The 19,005-nt window shown below is 40.6% G+C and overlaps 1 protein-coding gene across 1 annotated transcript; it reads left to right on the top strand.

The window, feature by feature from the left end:
- The first annotated feature begins 10,572 nt into the window (after window positions 1-10,572).
- cxcl12a (chemokine (C-X-C motif) ligand 12a (stromal cell-derived factor 1)) lies at window positions 10,573-17,469 on the top strand. The gene is made up of 4 exons (XM_083987946.1): window positions 10,573-10,689; window positions 12,236-12,353; window positions 13,402-13,485; window positions 15,332-17,469. The coding sequence occupies exons 1-4, from the start codon at window positions 10,623-10,625 to the stop codon at window positions 15,357-15,359; spliced, it is 297 nt and encodes a 98-aa protein (XP_083844072.1). The 5' UTR covers window positions 10,573-10,622; the 3' UTR covers window positions 15,360-17,469.
- The last annotated feature ends 1,536 nt before the right edge of the window (window positions 17,470-19,005 follow it).

Below are 19,005 nucleotides of genomic sequence, written 5' to 3'. Positions count from 1 at the left end.
ACAAAGAGGAGCTGCAGAGAACTGTAAAATATGGAAAGGAAGTGTTGCATCAAAGAGGGAGATTAACACAGAGGGTTTTATCTATCTGGGCAATAAATTGTAAGGTGTTAACGATGCGAGTGCAAACTCTCAACGTGGTCCTGTGTCACCACGGCTTGTCCACTGTAACAAACCCCAATGCTGATGTTAAACCAGACACATGGAGGCCTGCTGTGAGCGTCGCAGAGGTCTGGAAGTCAGACGGTTTTAATAAGTGCATGTTCACCACAGGGCTCTGTGCAGTAAAACCTCAACATCATCACTGACCCACACTATTATTAAGCCCAGTTCAGACTTACACAAAAACCTTATTAGACTGACATCCATTACGCTCCACACCTCATATCCTGTACCTGAGTATGTGTGTGTGAGAGTCATGGGTAAATCTAGAAAATATAGCCTACTGCTCTCCAGTTCTCTGCCACTGTCACTTAATAAATGCAGAAATGGCTGTTGCCTGTTCGGCTGTTATTGAGTGTCATTACCAGGAAAAAAAGAGAGAGAGAGAGAAAGAAAGAGATCTTTCTAAAAGAGGGAGAGGTGAGGAGTGAAAGAGGAGGTTGACCACACTGATTGGTCCGTGTACTTTTATTCTCCGCATCCTCTTTAATGGGATTCTGCTGAAAGCCACAGTAGCTGAATAGCTGCCACGGTCCCTCAGACAAACATACAGTTCAGTCAAATCAGGCTCAGATTTCAACCGTCAGCCAACATGTGAACAGTGGATTATCACAGCTTCTTGACCATTATACACCTTTTGAATGGCCTTGATTCCCCATTAAGGGCGCCCATGCATTTGCAAAGTGAGGAAGTGAAAGACATGGTTGCAAAAGAAGAAAAGAGAGAACCTTATTTCACATTCACCTCCCGAAACCTTTTCACTGCGCATACAGCTCTCAGACACAAAGCGGCTTTTGTCTGGGGAGTCTGGGGTTAACAGAGTCCCTGCTCAGGGTCTAGAGACAAGGCCACTAGGAACCTCTCTGCCTTCTCACACACAATGATGCAAAGAAAAGTTTACATTATCAAACAACAGCAAAGATAGGTCTAATATAAAACATCTTGTCCGTCTGTACTGTTACAGTAATGTAAACCTTATTCAGTTACATTCACCTCCCTTAGCCCATGCAGCTTTGCTCGTCATTAATGCCTTCTGTATCTCTTAAACTATTGACCTGTGGGCAATCAATGTGTTAAAGGGTTTATGTTTACAGTAGACTTGCCAGATTTTGTTTTCTTAACATTTGCCATTCATACACTGTCATGTGAAAAATGCTGGTGTCTCCTTTTTTTTTGTGAAAAAACAAAACAAAAAAAAACTAGTCGTCTTTTTCCTCTTGTTTTAGTTCATTTGAGGTTGGAAAATGCTGAAGCATTATCACTAACAAATGTTGAGGACCACGGTTAAGTGGATTGGACATTGTGACAAACAGGAACAGATCCTTAAACTATGCCTGGGTAAAACTCTGTTCTCACTCTTCTAAGTACAAAAATACTGTTTGACCAAATGTTACCTGTATCTCGAGGCAAACAATAACTTTGGCAACTGAGGAACTCTGGAAGAAATTATTTCATATTTGAATAGCTGTTGTACAACAGAAGCTGAAAAATATGTCAATAGAAATAACAAAAGGACATTGTGAGATAACAGAAAGTTGGCTTCTTGTGCAGACAGAAGGCCAAGATTGTAAAAAATGTTATCTACATGAATACCGATGTGGTCTAAGGCTAATTTTAATGGCAACCTTAGCTGTAAACTCAAATGATTCTCTGAATTAGATTAGGATAAAACAGGCTTCCTTCATTTAATTCTCATACTCACATGGTCTTCATCAGGACAGAGAAGACAACAGCACACACAAACATAAGCACTCACAAAATGCGTGTACCTTTTTACAGATGGGATGAATTTTTGGTGAATCTTATTGCAATGAGGACAATGATCCTTCATTTCTATGTGGTCAGACGTACGTGGCAGGAAGCTGAAGTCATTGTCGCTGAAGAAAAGTGTTGAGATGATGGATGGATGAGGAGAAGAGAGGAGAGAAGAGGAGAGGAGAGGAGAGGAGAGAAGAGGAGAGGAGAAGATAGGCGAGGAGAGAGGTGTGAAACTTTAGAATGAGGTGATATCGTGCAAACTTCCCACTCCTGGTCCTGTTTTCTTCCTCCTGTGAAAAACAGCCCATCCCAGTTGTTTGGCGAAGACAGAGCACAACACCAAAGACATTAGGGCGTTTTGGAATCGGCCCATTGTGGGTTTGGAGCATCACGAGCAAAAATCGAGCTATTTTTCATCTGTCATTTTCTCCTCTGAAGTGCAGAACGAACAGATCTCATTTCACCACCACTTACCATTTATTTCTGTTTTCATTCAATCGTGGTGCGCGATTCTCATAGTATGCACTTAATCCTGCTGCTATGCTGCAACGACAGGAATAAATTAGCTCCCAATGAAAGTTTAATAGTGTCTGTATATCACAATGTTTGGCACCTGCCTCTACAAGCAGAGCGCTGGTTCCTCGGTGTGTGTCGACCAGGTGCTGAGACTAAAGCGTGTGTGCGACATATTAGTGGTTTATGACCTGTTGAGCATAAAACCATTGATCAGGCTGACTCAAATTGCCAGACCACATGTGGAGAAAGTTAAAAAGAGCACTTGTAGTGGTTAATATGGCTACTTCAAAGACCAGGCATAATTGCACTATGTGTGTGTGCCAATTTAGCCTGAATATGAGATGAGACTGTTGATAAGAGGAGCTGTCTTCGTCCAGCAGCTATTTTTGGAGAAAAAAAGCCTCTGAAAAGCTTCCAGACTAAGCAGAAGGGGGGGCTAATGCTCAGTCCAGAAACCTGTTCTCTCATATAAAACCAGAACTGTAACACCTCCAACAAACCATCACATAAATCCCGCACAGTTGTGTAGCTTGTCTGTTGGTCACATGAGTCACATTTTATCTCTCCATCATGACATGAAGTTTATTCTATTTGGCACCAAAACACGTTACAGTCGGCTAACTAAACACTAAAGGCCGACTGTCGCCAGCAGACACTGTTCATGTTCTTGGAGAAACTTACTCACCAAGCTACACTGATAGAAGGAATATCATACAATTCAATGCTTTCCTTAGAAGCCGATGTAATCTTTCCATTTAATAGAGATAATCTGAGGGGTTTTCCCTCAGTGATACAAACCTCACACAATCAAATCTACAGTTTATCTCCACCTGTATGTACATGGACCGAATCCAGAAAATAAAGCGGTCTCCACTCCTCATTGATGAAGATACCAACATGTTATAAAAGCAGGTGAGGCCTTGAGCTCCACTGTGAAGATCACTTTATTGTAACACACATATTTTACACCAGTAAGAGGCGTGAATCCCACACCAACTAGATCAGAAGCTGTCGCTGAATTATGGTAACCTTGGTTTGAAAGGGGAATGTGCAGAGGATGAATTTAGAGCAGGACAAGGTCTCTGACTCTGTACAGACGAAGCTCCTGGAAAGAGTCCGCTCCCTCCCTCCCTCTCTCTCTCTACACCTCCATGCTGCGGTGAGTTAATGAGGAACAGAGCTTGGTTACTGTCACTAATCAAAGCCAGCTCTGGAAACAGACCTCTAGCTGGCCGCTCATTTCTCTCCCTCACCTCTTGTTACTATGTCTTTCCTCTACATCATCTATACCTCTCCTCTCTCCTTACCTGTTGTTGGCTTGGCTCCCTGTTTTTCCTCTCCTCTGAGAGTCTTCTCCTTTGTGTCCCCTATTCATTTGTCATGCACTCTGCACTTTAGGGAACATCGGTGACGTGCGTGCAGTGCTGTGCTGATGGTGAATCGAGAGGAGGCCTGGAGGAGCACACGGTCCATTAAAATGAGCAGAGAGGAGGCCAACAGCTCCAGGCCAACTAGACTCCATGTCAACACGGGTTGCACACAAACACACACACGTACATATACACTCACTTGACACACAATTCTCCACAACTCTGCAATTCACTCATTTATCTATCCATACGTGCATCCTTGTTTGTTTTTTGTATCGATGTGTGTGGTTTTTTGCACAATGTGACTACAGGTCCAAGCACATGCAAGTTGATCTGCACACATAATCCCCTTCATGTTCATTTATGCCTTCATGAAAAATCACCCATCGTTTCCCATCTGGGGAATTACTTCAAAGCCGCCAGGCAGGATGAATAGCATGTAACAATATCTCGTATTTGTCCATGTGAAAGAGGACAAGATACTCTGTCTTCACTTTTCTACTGGTGCTGTTTCCTCACGCTGATTAATAGGCCTTTGATTGCAGCTTCAGACCTGTGCCCGTGAGCACATGAAGCCTATAGCCTGCTAAGTTACAAAGAGCATCCATAAAAGTGACAGTCAGGTTAAGCTGCCCTGTCATTCTGATTGACAGCTGTAGCTTTAGCTCTCCCTTTAAATGCTCTTTAAGTGTTTTATGTAGTGACCAGGGCAGGGAAAAGCAGTAAAGACACAGCAGCTGTGGTGTCACGGCTCAGCGCAGGACTGAGAATAGAAAGACATGGGGGGGCCTGTCCTGAAACAGGGGTGGCAAAAAAAAAGAGGAATAGATGGCAGCATTTCTTTCCAATGATTCCTCGATAATTGATCAGTCTAGGAAACATGATATGTCCAGTGCACTGGAGACTGGCTAATGAGAGCTCCACATTCATTATTTTAAATCTGGACGATCTGCAGCTTTGGCAGGACTCTGAGCTCTTAGAAGCACAACTGTGTTTTCCTTTTTCGGCATTTTCTCAGTCCTCTCATTACCCGTGGATGAGTTACTGATATGAATTTTAAAATGTAAATAATACTCTATGGGAGTCTAAGGATGGGATTAAATATATGCTCTCATATCTGTTACAGTAAATTAGAAATGCTACTAAATCTAAGCAGCTGAATGTTTTTTGTGGTCCATATATTATTATGGTTGTATCTATTGGATATTTAGTGCTGCTGCAGTCTGCCAGAAATAAGAGCCAAGGTGCTTATTTGCAGACTGAACAGGAAGAAACGGATTCACTTTCACGTGTGAAAGTATTGCAAGTAACTTATTTTGTCATCAAATCTAGCCTGCACTTTTTGATATCGACGGAGGGACTCTTAAGACAGTCTCTCATGTCTTCAAATCTAATATGCCAAATTATTTTTATATCCTTTAAACTAAACTGAAACACTACAGGTTGATTTATGTCAGAGGTTTTACGGCACATCCTCACCTGTTTAAGCATCTCTGGCAGCACCAAGAAACATTACATGGCCACATACCAGTCTGATGACAGACAGGATCAATGTGGTGGAACCACTTGTGCTGTGTGACACACAGGAATGAATGAATAATGAAATATTAACAGGCTCCATGTGTCTTTAAGGTCCTTTATCACACAAATGGATCAGGTTTAAGGAAGAAGCCAAAAACATCAACTGTGTGATGATGCTTTGACTAATGTAGGATCCAAAGAAATGAAAAAAGAGAAGAAAAGAGGGAGATGTGGAGAAAGGGATTGTGTGTCAGTCCCTTTGTCAGCGATTAAACATGTGGTCGGGACTGAAGCATGGGGCATATTGTTTGTATTGAGGTTCTCAGAATCAGTGACAAAATAAACAGCAGGCGTTTTTTTTTGCTTGTGAGAAAAAGTGTGTTTGCATATGTGTGTCTGTCCTTGTACTGTATTTAGAGTGTGTTTATGTACGGTTGCAACACAGTAACAACCACGTCGACCAACGTGTCCATATATACAAGTTCACGGTCCACTGCTGCCAGCTTACACAGAGTTGAGAAACTACAATAAAGGAACAGAACCAAATCAAACTGGGTTACAGGCCAAACTAATGTCAGGAGATTTTCTGCAAACCTGTTCTGCAATGTTCAATTTAACGTCTCATTGTTTCTATATGTTGTCAGGGCGACTGACACATCTTTATGACCCACTAAAAACATGTTCAGGAGAGTTTTGGAGAAAGAATCAAGATGATATACCGCTACAGCATTGCTTCCATTTACAAAAAACCGTAACTGCATGAAACCAGTATATCATCATCCTGACTTCAAAAAGGCAATTCAGCGGTTTTACCATGAACTGTGTTACTTAATGGATCTCTGGGATGTTTCTCGGCTCCTCCTGGGCGACATCACAGAAGCAGCTGAGGGGTTTCTGTTCCCGTGGTCGGACGGCACCAGGTGTCAAACCCTATGGATCCACCACTAACCTTACCAGGCAGCTGTGGCTCATGCGGCCCACTACGGCATAAACCCACAGCTGAAACCATAAAAACTAGCACAACTCACAGTTGGTTTCAATCCAGCTTTATATTTTGATGTAAAGTGGCAATAGAGAGAATCTGTGGAAACACATTTTCTTTCTTTTTTTATCAGAAGGCAGAAACTCACTCTGCTGTTTGTTATTAATACGACATTCAGCTCTAGTGTCTTGCCTGCAGTAACAATATTATGTTTTTTTGTGTGCAGTGAGAACAAGAAACAGGATCTTGAGGTCTGAGAAATTTGATTTAAAAGTATTTATTTGACGACAGCATCATGATGTAAGTGTTTCACAAACCCATTTGAAGGGCAATTCAAAAATCGAAACTTGACAGTGGTTAAATCTTATTCAAAATAAGAGAAAAAAGAAAAATGGAAGTTTGAGCTAAAAAAGGCACATAAATAGAGATTGTGTCCAAAGATAGAGGAATTGCACCATGTAATTTAACTTGGAAGTGTCAGCATAGATAAAATCAAACAGGATACTCCCTTCAAGCTGCTGTATTGGGAAGATCTTGAAACCTCCAAGTGATTAGAAAGCCTTTATCCACCACATTGTTTTCCCTTTGATTCAAAAATCTATGGTTAAAGACTTTGTCAAGAGGCCATTGAGGTGGTCCATATGGCGGTGTGAAGGCCCAGGACTCGTGATTCTCTGGAGGATGTAGAGGAAACCAGACAAAGGCTCAGCCAGCAGACCCTGAGCCTCAATGGAGCGCTGGCAGATCCCCCACTGGGACCAGTTGCCTGTACGTTCTCAAACCAGGTCTGATCTATGGAAACTGGCCATTGCACCATAATACGTTCAGCCATCCATACTCCTGCCCCCCCTGGGCCACGTGGTCTCTCTTTAAAGGTGAATAGCAGTTAAGGAATGTTTTAGACTCTATTGGCATGTGACAGACTCATCGTGGACAGCTCGCAGATTCATTTGGGACGAGGTGTTACTGTTATTGAACAGCTTTACTTGATGTAATGTGAGCTTTTTTTCCCAAATATTTAGAAAAGAAAAGCATTCAAATTTCAAACTGTAAAAGTGTTATTATGATGAGACTGTGTGTGATGTGTGGAGGCTTAAAATTCAGATGTTGTCGGCTGCAGGATCTATTAGGAGAGAGATATGCGTACAGACATGAGAAAAGAAACATTTATTGTGTATAATACTACATCAGGCATCAACATCAGGTTTATGAGCATAAGACTACACAGATTGCTGTATATATTTTTTTATTATATTAGGATATTTTGTTAAATGTTCATTATTTTTTTAATATATTTTTTTCTTTCTGTTTTTCTCTATTTTAGTTTAATCTTCACTTTCCATCATCAAATCAATGAAACAAAACGTAAGTCAAAAACAAACTGAATTGAAAGAGAAACTGACAGAAGTGGAGAAACAGAAAGAATAGCAATCAAAGTTGGCAGCTGTAAATTTTCTCAGGGTTTAAAAAATTATAAAAAGAAAAAAAAATCCCTTGAGGAAAACCTGCTGTGTGCTCAGATCATCAGAGAAAACCCTGACATGTGATTTACGCATGCAGTCAAAAAGGCACTCTTTGAGATTACAGTAAGAAATGATTCATGCAGGGAGAAGGAGATGGACCCCTGCAGTGAGACCTCCCAACACAGACAGATGGGCTACAGAACACCACACCACAACTCAAACATATACGAGACACAGAGACAGGTGTGAGCAAACAGGTAGTGTCAGTCCAGCCTCCACCCAAACAAAATCAAAATCAAAACACTTAAATCAAAGTGAATATAAATCTCCTTCACTTTCAATTTTACAGATGATTACTGAAATGATTTATGTTTGAGAAATATGGGAAGATGCAGATTGTGAACTTGTCAATGCAAGAAAACAATAATTGGGCAAGAAGACGTGCTGCCAAATCAGCTTATGTAACTGTGCTATTCCAGTCCATTCACCTCGGCAGAAGAATGCAAATCTCACTCATTGTGCCGTGATGTTGAAATACTTGGATGTTCTCTCCCATGACTTATCACAGGATAGCCACCATTTATATTGTTCTGCGGGTGTGTATGAGTGTGCACGTGCGCGCGTGTGAGTGTTCGAGACAAATGACTTCCACTTGTGTTTGTGCTTGCGCAAACCGCACTGCACACGTTTGTTGTTTGTGCAGGCTCGCACAGGTTTGGGAACAGAACAGAGATGTGGATGTGAAGCGAGCGTTGTAATGACATGTCAGGCATCCTGTGTGAGAGAGAGAACAGGTTGAAGAGCTGTTGCGAAGCCTCTGAAGTCACCTTTCACTCCAAGCTGAGAGAAGCTTACTCAAATACTTTGGCTTTCATACTACACTCCGTCCATCTCAGACACACACAGTTAAAGTTAGCCTTTGTTGTCTGTGAGAGAAGTCAATATGTGTCCATTCAGCTGTCAGCTGACTCTACCCTCTGTGCATCTCCTCTGGTCCGGCTCGTCTCCATGGCATCATCATCTATATAACAACTGAGACCCAAAACCAGACTGTCTGCACCATATAGAGCACAATGTCAGACACAATTTGATAAACATGCATAGGGTTAAACATAAAATAAAGTATAAAGCACAAGCTTCACAGTCAACACCCTGTATGCACATTAATGCTCATTCCACGGGACAGATATTGTGCACAGAAATATTCATACTTTATGTATAATACCAGCAAGACGCAGTAAATCACATGCATAAAACGCTGTTATTCTCCTTGAACTACCCTCTTCTATTTCTCACTCATTTTCATGATAAAGTGCGCTGTCAGCAGGTGGTTTGCTTTCCCACAGCTGTGTGATGAGAGAATATGTCTCCAATAAATGAAAAAAAAAGAAAAAGAAAATACAAAACAAACCACTTATTCACATTATTAAAGTTGATCTGTGATTCAGGAAAAAAGAGGTAACAAAACACATCCTCCGTCTGTATAAATACAAGCTTTTATGACCTGCAGAGTAAAGGGATTTCAGAATCTATTTGTATTGTGGGACAGCATTTAGTTCACTTGTGTGCATTGGATTTAAATGTGTATTTAAATGTGTATTTCAGGTATTGAAGCATTAAAGTAGCGCAGACTGTGATCAGTGCAAAGGCTCATTTATGTTTCATCCCGGTTGTATAGGGATAAACTTCTGCACACATACACACACCCACACATGCATGCATGCACAGAATCAATGCGTTTACTCATATCATACTCGCACATAGTACACACATCTACACTGGGGTGTTTCTCTGGAAGATGAAAGCCAAATGTCTGGAAACTGACTTCACATCTGCATCCCGTTAAACACGCTAATAATACCCCCAAACACAAGAGTGAGGATGTACACGCGCCACACACACATGCACACACACACACACACACACACACACTGACAAAGAGAGGGAGCGAGAGAGAAAGAGAGGGAGTGGAAATTTTCAGCAGGCTGAATAAAGACAGTTGTTTAGGGATTCAGTAAGAGTCTTTACTTCTCTCCAAACACGCACTGCAAGGTGTGTGTGTGTGTGTGTGTGTTATCTCTAGCTACGTCTATTTAATGGAATCAGATATCAGTGTAACAGAACACTTTCTGCTCATGTTAGTCATTTCCACTTTCACTGTTAGTATTTAATTAATTTGAGCCGATGAAGTCCATGCAAAGACAATCCATGACTAAAAAGAAACACATGCACACAAATGTCTCCCATTTCCCCCCACATCCTTAGCCACAATCATACCAGAGCATGTTGAGCTAATGAAAACATATTCATTGTGTCTCTAAAGTGGGAAAAAAAAATCAGTGTTTTTTTCACTGGGAACCTTATCAGCTTCTTCTGAAGCAGTTGCTCATAAAGTCATAACATTGCTGATCACAGCACATAATGTGATTCATCAAACCTTGGATGGTGTGTGTGTGTGTGTGTGTGCATGTGTGTGCGCGTGCGTCTGTGCGTGCGCGCGGTTTGATCAATCCCACCCTGCAGGAAATGGAGGAAATGTTCCTAGAAAATAAAAGCATGCAAATCAAACCCTGTGAAGACAATACCCTCACACAAATTTATAAAACACGTATTTTGAATGTAAATCGTTTAACATTTTTGTTTTTAGTCATTTTGATACACAGCATCACTTGAAATGCACTAAATCTTACTTTAAACAAACTATGCACCAGTGGGGCTTTTATTTTGATATCCGCCAGCAGGAGCAGTCGCTTGACTCTGAAGCCTAATTTAACGCTCCGCAGTGGCGCCGTCTGTCACATCTCCTCAGGACTTTACTCCGAGCACAATCAAACCTCGGTGACTTTACGCAGAATGGATGTGAAACTGTTGGTTCTCGTAGCTGCGCTCACCGTGCTGACATACGCGCCTCCATCACAAGGTATGACTTATTTCTAACAAGTTTGTGTTGCTGCACCTCCTTTTAGACTTTTATTTTTGCAGTTGTAGGTGTAAAGTAAAGTGATTATTGACTGTGAGATCCTATTTAGTCATTATTGATGGACCGTGTGGAGTTTTTTTTAATGCATTTATTCATTCATTATTTATTCTCATTGTGAGTAAATTTACTTTAAAAGTTGCACAAGTGGAGAGGAAGAAGGTGTAAATCATATTTAAATCAGTGATAGACTTACACATGTCTGTGTTGTTTATTTTAATCCTGACTTTCCTGAGAGGATCCAGCCAATAATCTTGAGTCTATACCCAGAATTTGTCAGTTCAGTTTAGATGCCAAATTTCAATCAGTGCAAAGATTGCCTAAATTAAATGCAATTAACCGCAATTCTTCTTTATGTTTAATTGAAAATATAAGCAATATTGCAACGTCATATGTTTTACGCAATTCCTCCTTATTTTTGATTAGCCTAAATATTATTACTGTCATTGAAGCAAAAGTTAATAGGGTAATGTATTACTTTGATGAAGAATAGGAAAAACAAAACCAACGTGCTGCACATGTGGCTCCGGCTGTGAGAAATTCTCTGCCAGTCGCTGATCAACGTGTGTATTTGTTCAGCTCTTTGTTTTCATGTAATTACGCGCAAATGAGGCAGCTATAAAACAAAGCCACAACTAGTCTACATGGCGACACCAGTCACCCAACGTGAAGGTGTTGCGCCTTTTATCATGGTAATGCAGGAGATCAGGTGTAAAAATACAATTAACATAGGACTTAATCTATAGCGGTACTTCTGACCATCTGTTTGTGTGAGATACGTCAGTAAGAGAAACTAACAGGTAAAAAAACAACATTTTATTATTTAGTTCTTTATTCTAAAGCAATTACATGAGTTCAGTCTCTCTTTTTTTGTTTACCTGCATTTTTCCTGCAAGTTTCACAAGACAGAGAGAAAACATAGACTTATTTATTTTTCCACATTAATCATGCGTGAACATCTGTGTACAAACCTGAAAGCAGAGGTTGTGATGGAAAGTATGCACATCCATCATGAAGTATAAGGACCACACAGCTGTGTATGACTGAAAGAGCTTATGTCTGTGGATCTAAAAGCTCCGATAGAAACGCAGCCGGCTTCTGTCTGAGTTCTGTGATGCAACAAATGCAAAAACAAAAATCTCGAAAGCCCAAATATGTAGTTTTGATTTAATGTTGGCCACCCACCAAATGGAGTGGAAGGAAGGGAAATGATCCTGTAAATCTGCAGAAGAGTACATGTGCGGTTTGCATGTGTGGACACATTTGTGCAGATCTGTAGTAGCTGTGCATGTTTCTGCTTGTTCACTTGTCAAAGATGATGCTGAGTGTGGATTTATCTGCTTGTGTCATCATTACATTCTCAACTAATTTGGGTGATGAAGCCTAATAATATGTGATTATGTTTAATCATGCTTCTTTTTTTATTAGAATATACAGTATGTAGCTGTTTATATGGGGGATCTTTACCTTCATCTTCTCACTTTCTCAGCGAAGCCCATCAGCCTGGTGGAGAGATGCTACTGCCGCTCAATGGTCAACAACCTCCCACGGGGCTACATCCGAGAGCTCAGGTTCATCCACACGCCTAACTGCCCCTTCCAAGTGATGTGAGTATTGTTTTTTAAGTCTGGTTTGAATGAAGTGTAAGCTTTATATCCCTGGAACTAAAAAAAAATCAGACAGGTTTCCCCTCGGTTAGACATTTCTCACCATCAATCTCCGAGAGGTGACAGGGCAGAGAAAGGAGCAGTGAATGCATGTGCGCACACACGCCCCTCTGTCACTCGTCGTCACACGCTTCCACAGAAAGCAAGATGTTTTTCACCACAGGCCCAGTGACACCACCACAGGAAATGCTTAGTTTGAGTATGAGTGGCTCTGAAAGGGAGGTAGAAGTTGGATGCAGTGTTGTTTTCAACAGGAAAGCAATAATTGTGGGCTTTATAATTGGATTTGCTTCTCGTTTGCTTGTCACGCAGCCTTTTCCTCCTCCTTGTACTGTGCTTGCAAACTCTCAGCCTGATCCCATTCATTTTTTTGGTCTGTATGGAGTGAATTTGCAGATGAAAGTGGGCGGTCGGTTACAGCAGACAGGAAAGCTTCAGGAATGGTTGGGAGTGCAATATCGAACTGGGGGGGGCCTAACTAATACAATGAGAACATAAAACTGATTTTAATGACTAAAAAATGGGACACGTGCACCAAAGGAGGCCTGATCTCCTGCATAGAGAAATTTGATCCCATTCTGTAAATAACCACACAGTTATGCTGGATTTAGAAAGTCGCCTGTAGCCGTATGCTGAGGGATTGACTCCTCAACCTCAGTGTATTCACATAAACTTTTACTGCACACTAATTAGGAATGCTTCAATCAAGGGTGGTCTTTCAGAAGTGCCCGAGGCCACATATTCTGTGTGACTATATGCAGCAGCTTCACAAACAGGAGGGGAGAGTCAGTGTGATCATTATCAAACTGATACATCCCTGTGAAAAAGCTCTCCGTATGTGTCAAACTGACAGGGCAGTGTTAATTCAGTCTGTTTGATAACAAGGTGTCGAGATATCTGATGTTTGACTTTGAGTAATTCTCCCTTTCATCTTTGGCTGAGGTAAAGCAGATACTCCGAACTGAACTCTTTTCCTTTTTCTGATCAGTGCCAAGCTGAAGACAAACAAGGAGGTGTGTGTGAACCCAGAGATCCGGTGGCTGCAGCAGTACCTGAAGAACGCTCTCAACAAGTGAGTCTGGTTAAATGTGGCTGATTCTGACCAGGGAGTGTGTGTTTGCTACAAAGCTCCTGTCGTCCTCTGTCATTTGTCAGCCGTTAACAAAAAACTCGTCTGGAGCACTGTATGATCACTTCCACTCTATAGAAATTTAAAGTGAGCAATGCAAGAATGTAAAAGTGCAAATGCGCATTTGGGCATCTATCAATAGACCTTTGTGAGAGTGACAGCCCATAATTGCTCAACTTATATTAGAGCCCAAACTCAAAACATGCTGGTACATGACCCAGTGGGAGTTGGGACTGATTTCACTTTCACACACAATCTGTGGTTTGATGTGTGACTTTAAAACCACATTTAATCATTAAATCTAATCTCACTGAAATACTGTTATGGGTTCACCATAGTTTATACAAGAGGCCTGGATCTGCAGATGCACTTTTATAAAATATACACTTCAGCCACTCTTGGAATATATAATGTAAAGAGTTTTGACTATGAGCACATTAAAATGTACACTGGAGATTTAACGCCAGCAAAAAATAGTGCAATCTTATATCATAATCTCTCTGCACTAGTCATGTAATGTGACATTAATGCAACTATATACATTCTGTCAGAGATAAAAAGTCATCTGTCTCCTTCCTGCCCTGAAGGAGACACTTTTCTATAAACCCCTGGCACCATACAGTTTATAGAAGAGATCAAGTTGCCATCCTGGAATCTGTGCAGTCATATAAGGACCCATCAACGGCCGGATGAAACAAACTGTGCGCTTGGTTGTTGAGGCAGACACAGTTTTTTTGGATGGAAAAAAAAAAGTAGATTTCCTGTGTTTTGATGTGAAGAAAACTAAATGAATGCAGAGTTGATAAATCCTTTGTGCTCCAGCTTCTGACATACACACTCAATACCCACAGACTGAGCCGCCCGTAGTCCCGCAGTCAGACTGTCTGTCTCAAGGATGATTGTGGAGCCTTGACTTGTTGAGGTGTCAACACTCCTCTGCATAACAAAACAGCCCATGTAGAGAGTCGATGGTGGTCATTTAAAATGGATCAGTCCTTATGTGTTTCCAATTACATACACACACACAGTGAAAGGGGAAGGGGGGGGGGACCAACTTATTTACAATGTGTAGAAATGCACACGATTGTAATGCTACTCTTAAGTCTGGTAAACAAAACCATGATTACCTTTTTGAATCTGTTGCCCCAGCATTTACAGATGCAATCCAAAGTCAATAAACTGCCCACCCGTGATCCAGTGTTTACTCTGTCAGCTTGTACAGTGCACATATACATCACTCTGCAGATGAATGTTATGTGGAAAAAACATGTTTAGATCCTTGATTTATAAAAACATTCTTCACTTTACCAGCAATGAACTCAGAAGTTTCTTAGATGGAGAAACAGAATGTAACATCAGCTGATAAATAGAGTTAGATAAGGACGAAAGGGGGGACTGGTTAAGTGAATGCACAGTAAAATCAGTTTTAATAAGCCAAATGTTTAGCTCACAATTTAAAGTCAAAAAAACATTTTGGCCCAATAAACTTTAGCTGCAACGCTGGGACTGAGCACATCCTGCATGTTGGCACTTTCTCTTTGTTACCTGGCATCCAGTCATGGTTAAACAAATACTCATAAATTTTCATTTTAGTGTTTACTATTTACAAGTTAACAGCTAAGCGTTTGTCCACATGGACGTGATACAAATGATAGTCCTGTCGCTCTGCCAAAGATATTTCTTATTATCTGCTCAGAGCCAAATATTTTCTATGGCTCTGACATCACTGTCCTCACATACAGTTTATCCTTATAATAGAAACATAACACATTTTATGTTTTTCTTGCAGGATGAAGAAATCTAAGCAAGGCAACTAAACTGAAAGGCCTTCAGAGATCCTCCTGAGCCATCACTGAGGATCTGGACCATCATGAGATCATCTGGTATGTTGTTGTCAGCACTTATCCCGGCTGCCAAAGCTGCAGCGGCCTTTTGCATGGAACCAACCTACAACTCTTCACCATGAACACAAATCCACCAGCCATGCCACCATCTTCACCGTCACCGTCACCGTCACCGCCCTCACCACTTATAGAGGTCATAGATGTCATTAGTGTAAAGGACAATTATACCTATGAGTGTATGTTTTTCTAACTATAATGTATATATATACTTTTTTGTTAACAGACTTCAACAGTAAAGAGGTATTTTTAGAGATTGTCTCATCCCTCTGGCCAATCCGTCATTTACAAAAAAGTAAAAGACCTCAAGGTCTAAAAGAGTTGTAGGACAGGTCCAAATCCCACTTGCAAGTAGCAGATTCCTGTGGACTGCTGAGCCTGGAGAAAATGGTTTTATTTGAACTAATCCTAAAATAGGATCTGGTTATCTCTGATTTTAAATTGTGCAAATCGATGAATAACAGCATAGCTTCCCTTCTAAAGACTGAGGAATGGGCAGGGCCGCGGAATTTGCCAAGTTGCATTTCATGTTTCGAGTTAATTGGCACCATGGAATTTCAGTTGGTGCCAGCTACCCCTAGACTGAATATAAGATGCATACAAGATCCTAGTAAAAACGGCAATTACAATGTTTTTGTGTTGGAAGTTAGGATGCCAAAAGAGCTCGAGCATTTCCTGAGCCGTTCTGTGGCTGCGATTATGTGATGCTGTGTTACCCAACATGTCTGCTTTAGTCACTGTTAGAGAAAAACTAAACATCTGGATACCGAATATTCTTAATTGAGCGAAAGTTTCCTGGAATCATAAAGCTGCGTCAGTAAATGAGAGATAGGAAGAACAAATAGTGACACACCAGTCACAGTTAGTGAATTTACTAAAACATTTGTTGTCTGGATTGGGTGTACAGAAATTTGAATAAGAGATACCACATCTATAGTTAAAACACTACATTATAATGAGAGCCACAGTCGAGAAAGCAGTACCTTTACTGACAATAGATAGATGTACATAGATGTGACTACCTACAACTGTCATGCAGATAGCAATGCACTTTATATCTGATGTATAACAAAATTTACTATTACTAAGTCTGATCATTTAATTCTGTCTTTTGTCTTTTTTTTTCTTTTTTTTTCTTTTTTTAATGTTTGTCTTGCTGTTTCCATTCTGTTCTCTTTTGATTGATGAATGTGTAGCTGCATTTAACTGTCCAAGTCTGGGAGATGTTTCCATCTATTCATTCAAATCTCCTTTTCATATGTGAAATTAATTATTATAAAAATGTTTTATTTTTGTACTCTAATGCGTTTATATATGCAAACATTTAAATGAAGGAACTGTACTCTCACAATTGAGCCACCTAGCCAATGTTTTATTGTACAACTTGTATGTTGGTCAGTAAAAGAAAAAGAGGAAATCTTTAAAATGTTTGCTATATGTTCTTTTCATCATACACACACACACATGCACACACACTTATACCCACTAATGGACACAGCTGAGTTAAGTGAGTGTAAAGCAGCAGGATTTTCCAGCGCCAACACACAGCTGTTGTAATCTTACTGTACCAGAGGGTCATAGGGTAAATTTGATTCTTTGATGTCAAACATGTGTTTAGCTTTACTCACAAGGGCAAATGAAAGGCAAGGACAATGATCCTGCCTGTTATTTAACTATTAACTCAACAAGCGGCCATTAGGAAAACATTAGAGCTAAAAGGGATGAACTTTTAACTTCCCCCTATAAGGGCATTATGTGAGGCGGAGCACAGTAGTTCCTGTGATGAGAGTGGCCTACTGATTGAAACATCAGGGAGAGATAAAGGAGCTGTGAGTGGCAGTCCATGGCCCATTTCGTCATGTTTTGTGATCAGCTTTGATGTGCAGTGTATAAGCTTGATAAAAGCACAGTCAGGAGCACTCTTGTGGTAGATAAGGCCATTGATTTAGCTCTGTAGTCCCAATGTGGAATGGAAATTAATCACATTTAATCTGCAGGGATCTGCAGGGAGCTGTAGGATCTGATTGTGTTCGACTGTGTCAAATGTGGATATCAGTGCAGGAATCTGCAGGTAGCAACAAGTATTTTCCTCTCCAGTAATGTGAAGATTACACAACTTAATATGTCCCACTGTTAAGTATTTGTCCAATTCCAATTAAACCTTGTATGACAAATAGCTCACTTCTCATTTGTCTTCTATCACCAGTATGTTAGCCGCTGCATTATCACCGACTGATCTGTGTGGGTTGTGCAGGAACATATAGAAATGTATTTTGAGCTCTAATGAAAAGCAGTTGTAACAGTTCATAACTCATTGTGTTCTTGGGATCACTGCCAACACCCACCAACTATGCAGGTGGTGTGACTGAACACATGAAGCCTGAGGGGCAATAAAAGATTTAACTTGATATTTTATATGCAAGTTGCATTTATCTGCAGATGGAAAACGATACAAAAAAGAGTAAGATGTGTTTAAAAAGCTTATTAAGCTAAGTCATTCATAAAAAATGTGTTGTGTCTGACAAGCAAAACAGCAAATGTAAACATATACAGAGGTTGTTGTAACGAAATCCCCATTAAACAAGAGGCTGAGGCACGTAAATGAGATGTGTTACAGCACTAATGCATCCATACATCCAGTTTACTGAAGTGGAACAGAACAACATGATTAAAAGACTTATTAGCAGATTAATGCAACTGATCTTCCTCAGTGCCATGTTCGTACTTGAGGCTGCCTGGGCGCCGAGCCTAAATAAACACACCTCAGATCTATTCATCCCAAGCGTGTTTCTCACATTCATCATCAAACCCCGAGTCGAGTACATGAAACCAATCAACTGTGACTCACTGCCACTCTGGAGATAAAGAAAATCCCAGCAAGAGCAGAGCTACTTCTTCAAAACTAAAAGGTCAGTTTACAAGTTAAAATTAAAATCTGTGTCGCAAGACTGGGTTTTTAATATTGTGTAATTTACTGAAAATATACTTTCTTTTCTTTCTTTCGTAATTTTTCCTCAGAAATAATGAAACCAGGGGGCTGCTCAGCACCTTGGTATGAGCTGCAGCCTATAGAGCCAACACTGCACTGGTTTGCTCAAAGGCTGAAGAATGTACAAGACAGGAGAGGACATATGCAATCCATATTCAGCAATGCCTCCACAACTCTGTTGGGGTTTTGAGTTCAACCACAATGTCAGAAAAAAACTGACACCTTGACAGATGAATAAAGTTTTTGTCATGTGAAATGCACAAAATGACACAGAAATGAGGGACGAGTGGAGTGAATGTGCTCATTTAACCTATAGTACATGTTCCCTCCATCTTTAACTGTAAGGGCTCCCAGATGTGCAGCCAGTCAAATTCCACTTAGTGGTTATTCATCATGAAAAGCTGAGCATGAAAATATAAAATTTTAGTGTGTGTGTGTGTGTATGTGGGTGTGCATGTGCGTTTGAGAAGGTAACAGGGGTCATAGAAAGCCACTTCAAGCAGGTCCCAGGGAACATTGCTCCCCTCGGTCAGACCAGTTTTTAATAAAAAACTACAAGGTGGTAAAGTTAAC

The sequence above is a fragment of the Trachurus trachurus genome (assembly GCF_905171665.1).
Source record: "Trachurus trachurus genome assembly, chromosome: 15".
In the NCBI taxonomy this organism is placed as follows: domain Eukaryota; kingdom Metazoa; phylum Chordata; class Actinopteri; order Carangiformes; family Carangidae; genus Trachurus; species Trachurus trachurus.
The sequence above is the reverse complement of the archived record's forward strand: the minus strand, read 5'-3'. Positions and strand labels throughout refer to the sequence as shown.

Excerpts from the sequence above, each read along its gene's own strand:
- cxcl12a (XM_083987946.1), top strand. The coding sequence starts at position 10,623 with ATGGATGTGAAACTGTTGGTTCTCGTAGCTGCGCTCACCGTGCTGACA. Across the intron at positions 10,690-12,235 it reads ATACGCGCCTCCATCACAAG|CGAAGCCCATCAGCCTGGTG; the intron begins GTATGACTTATT and ends TCACTTTCTCAG. Across the intron at positions 13,486-15,331 it reads CTGAAGAACGCTCTCAACAA|GATGAAGAAATCTAAGCAAG; the intron begins GTGAGTCTGGTT and ends TTTTTCTTGCAG.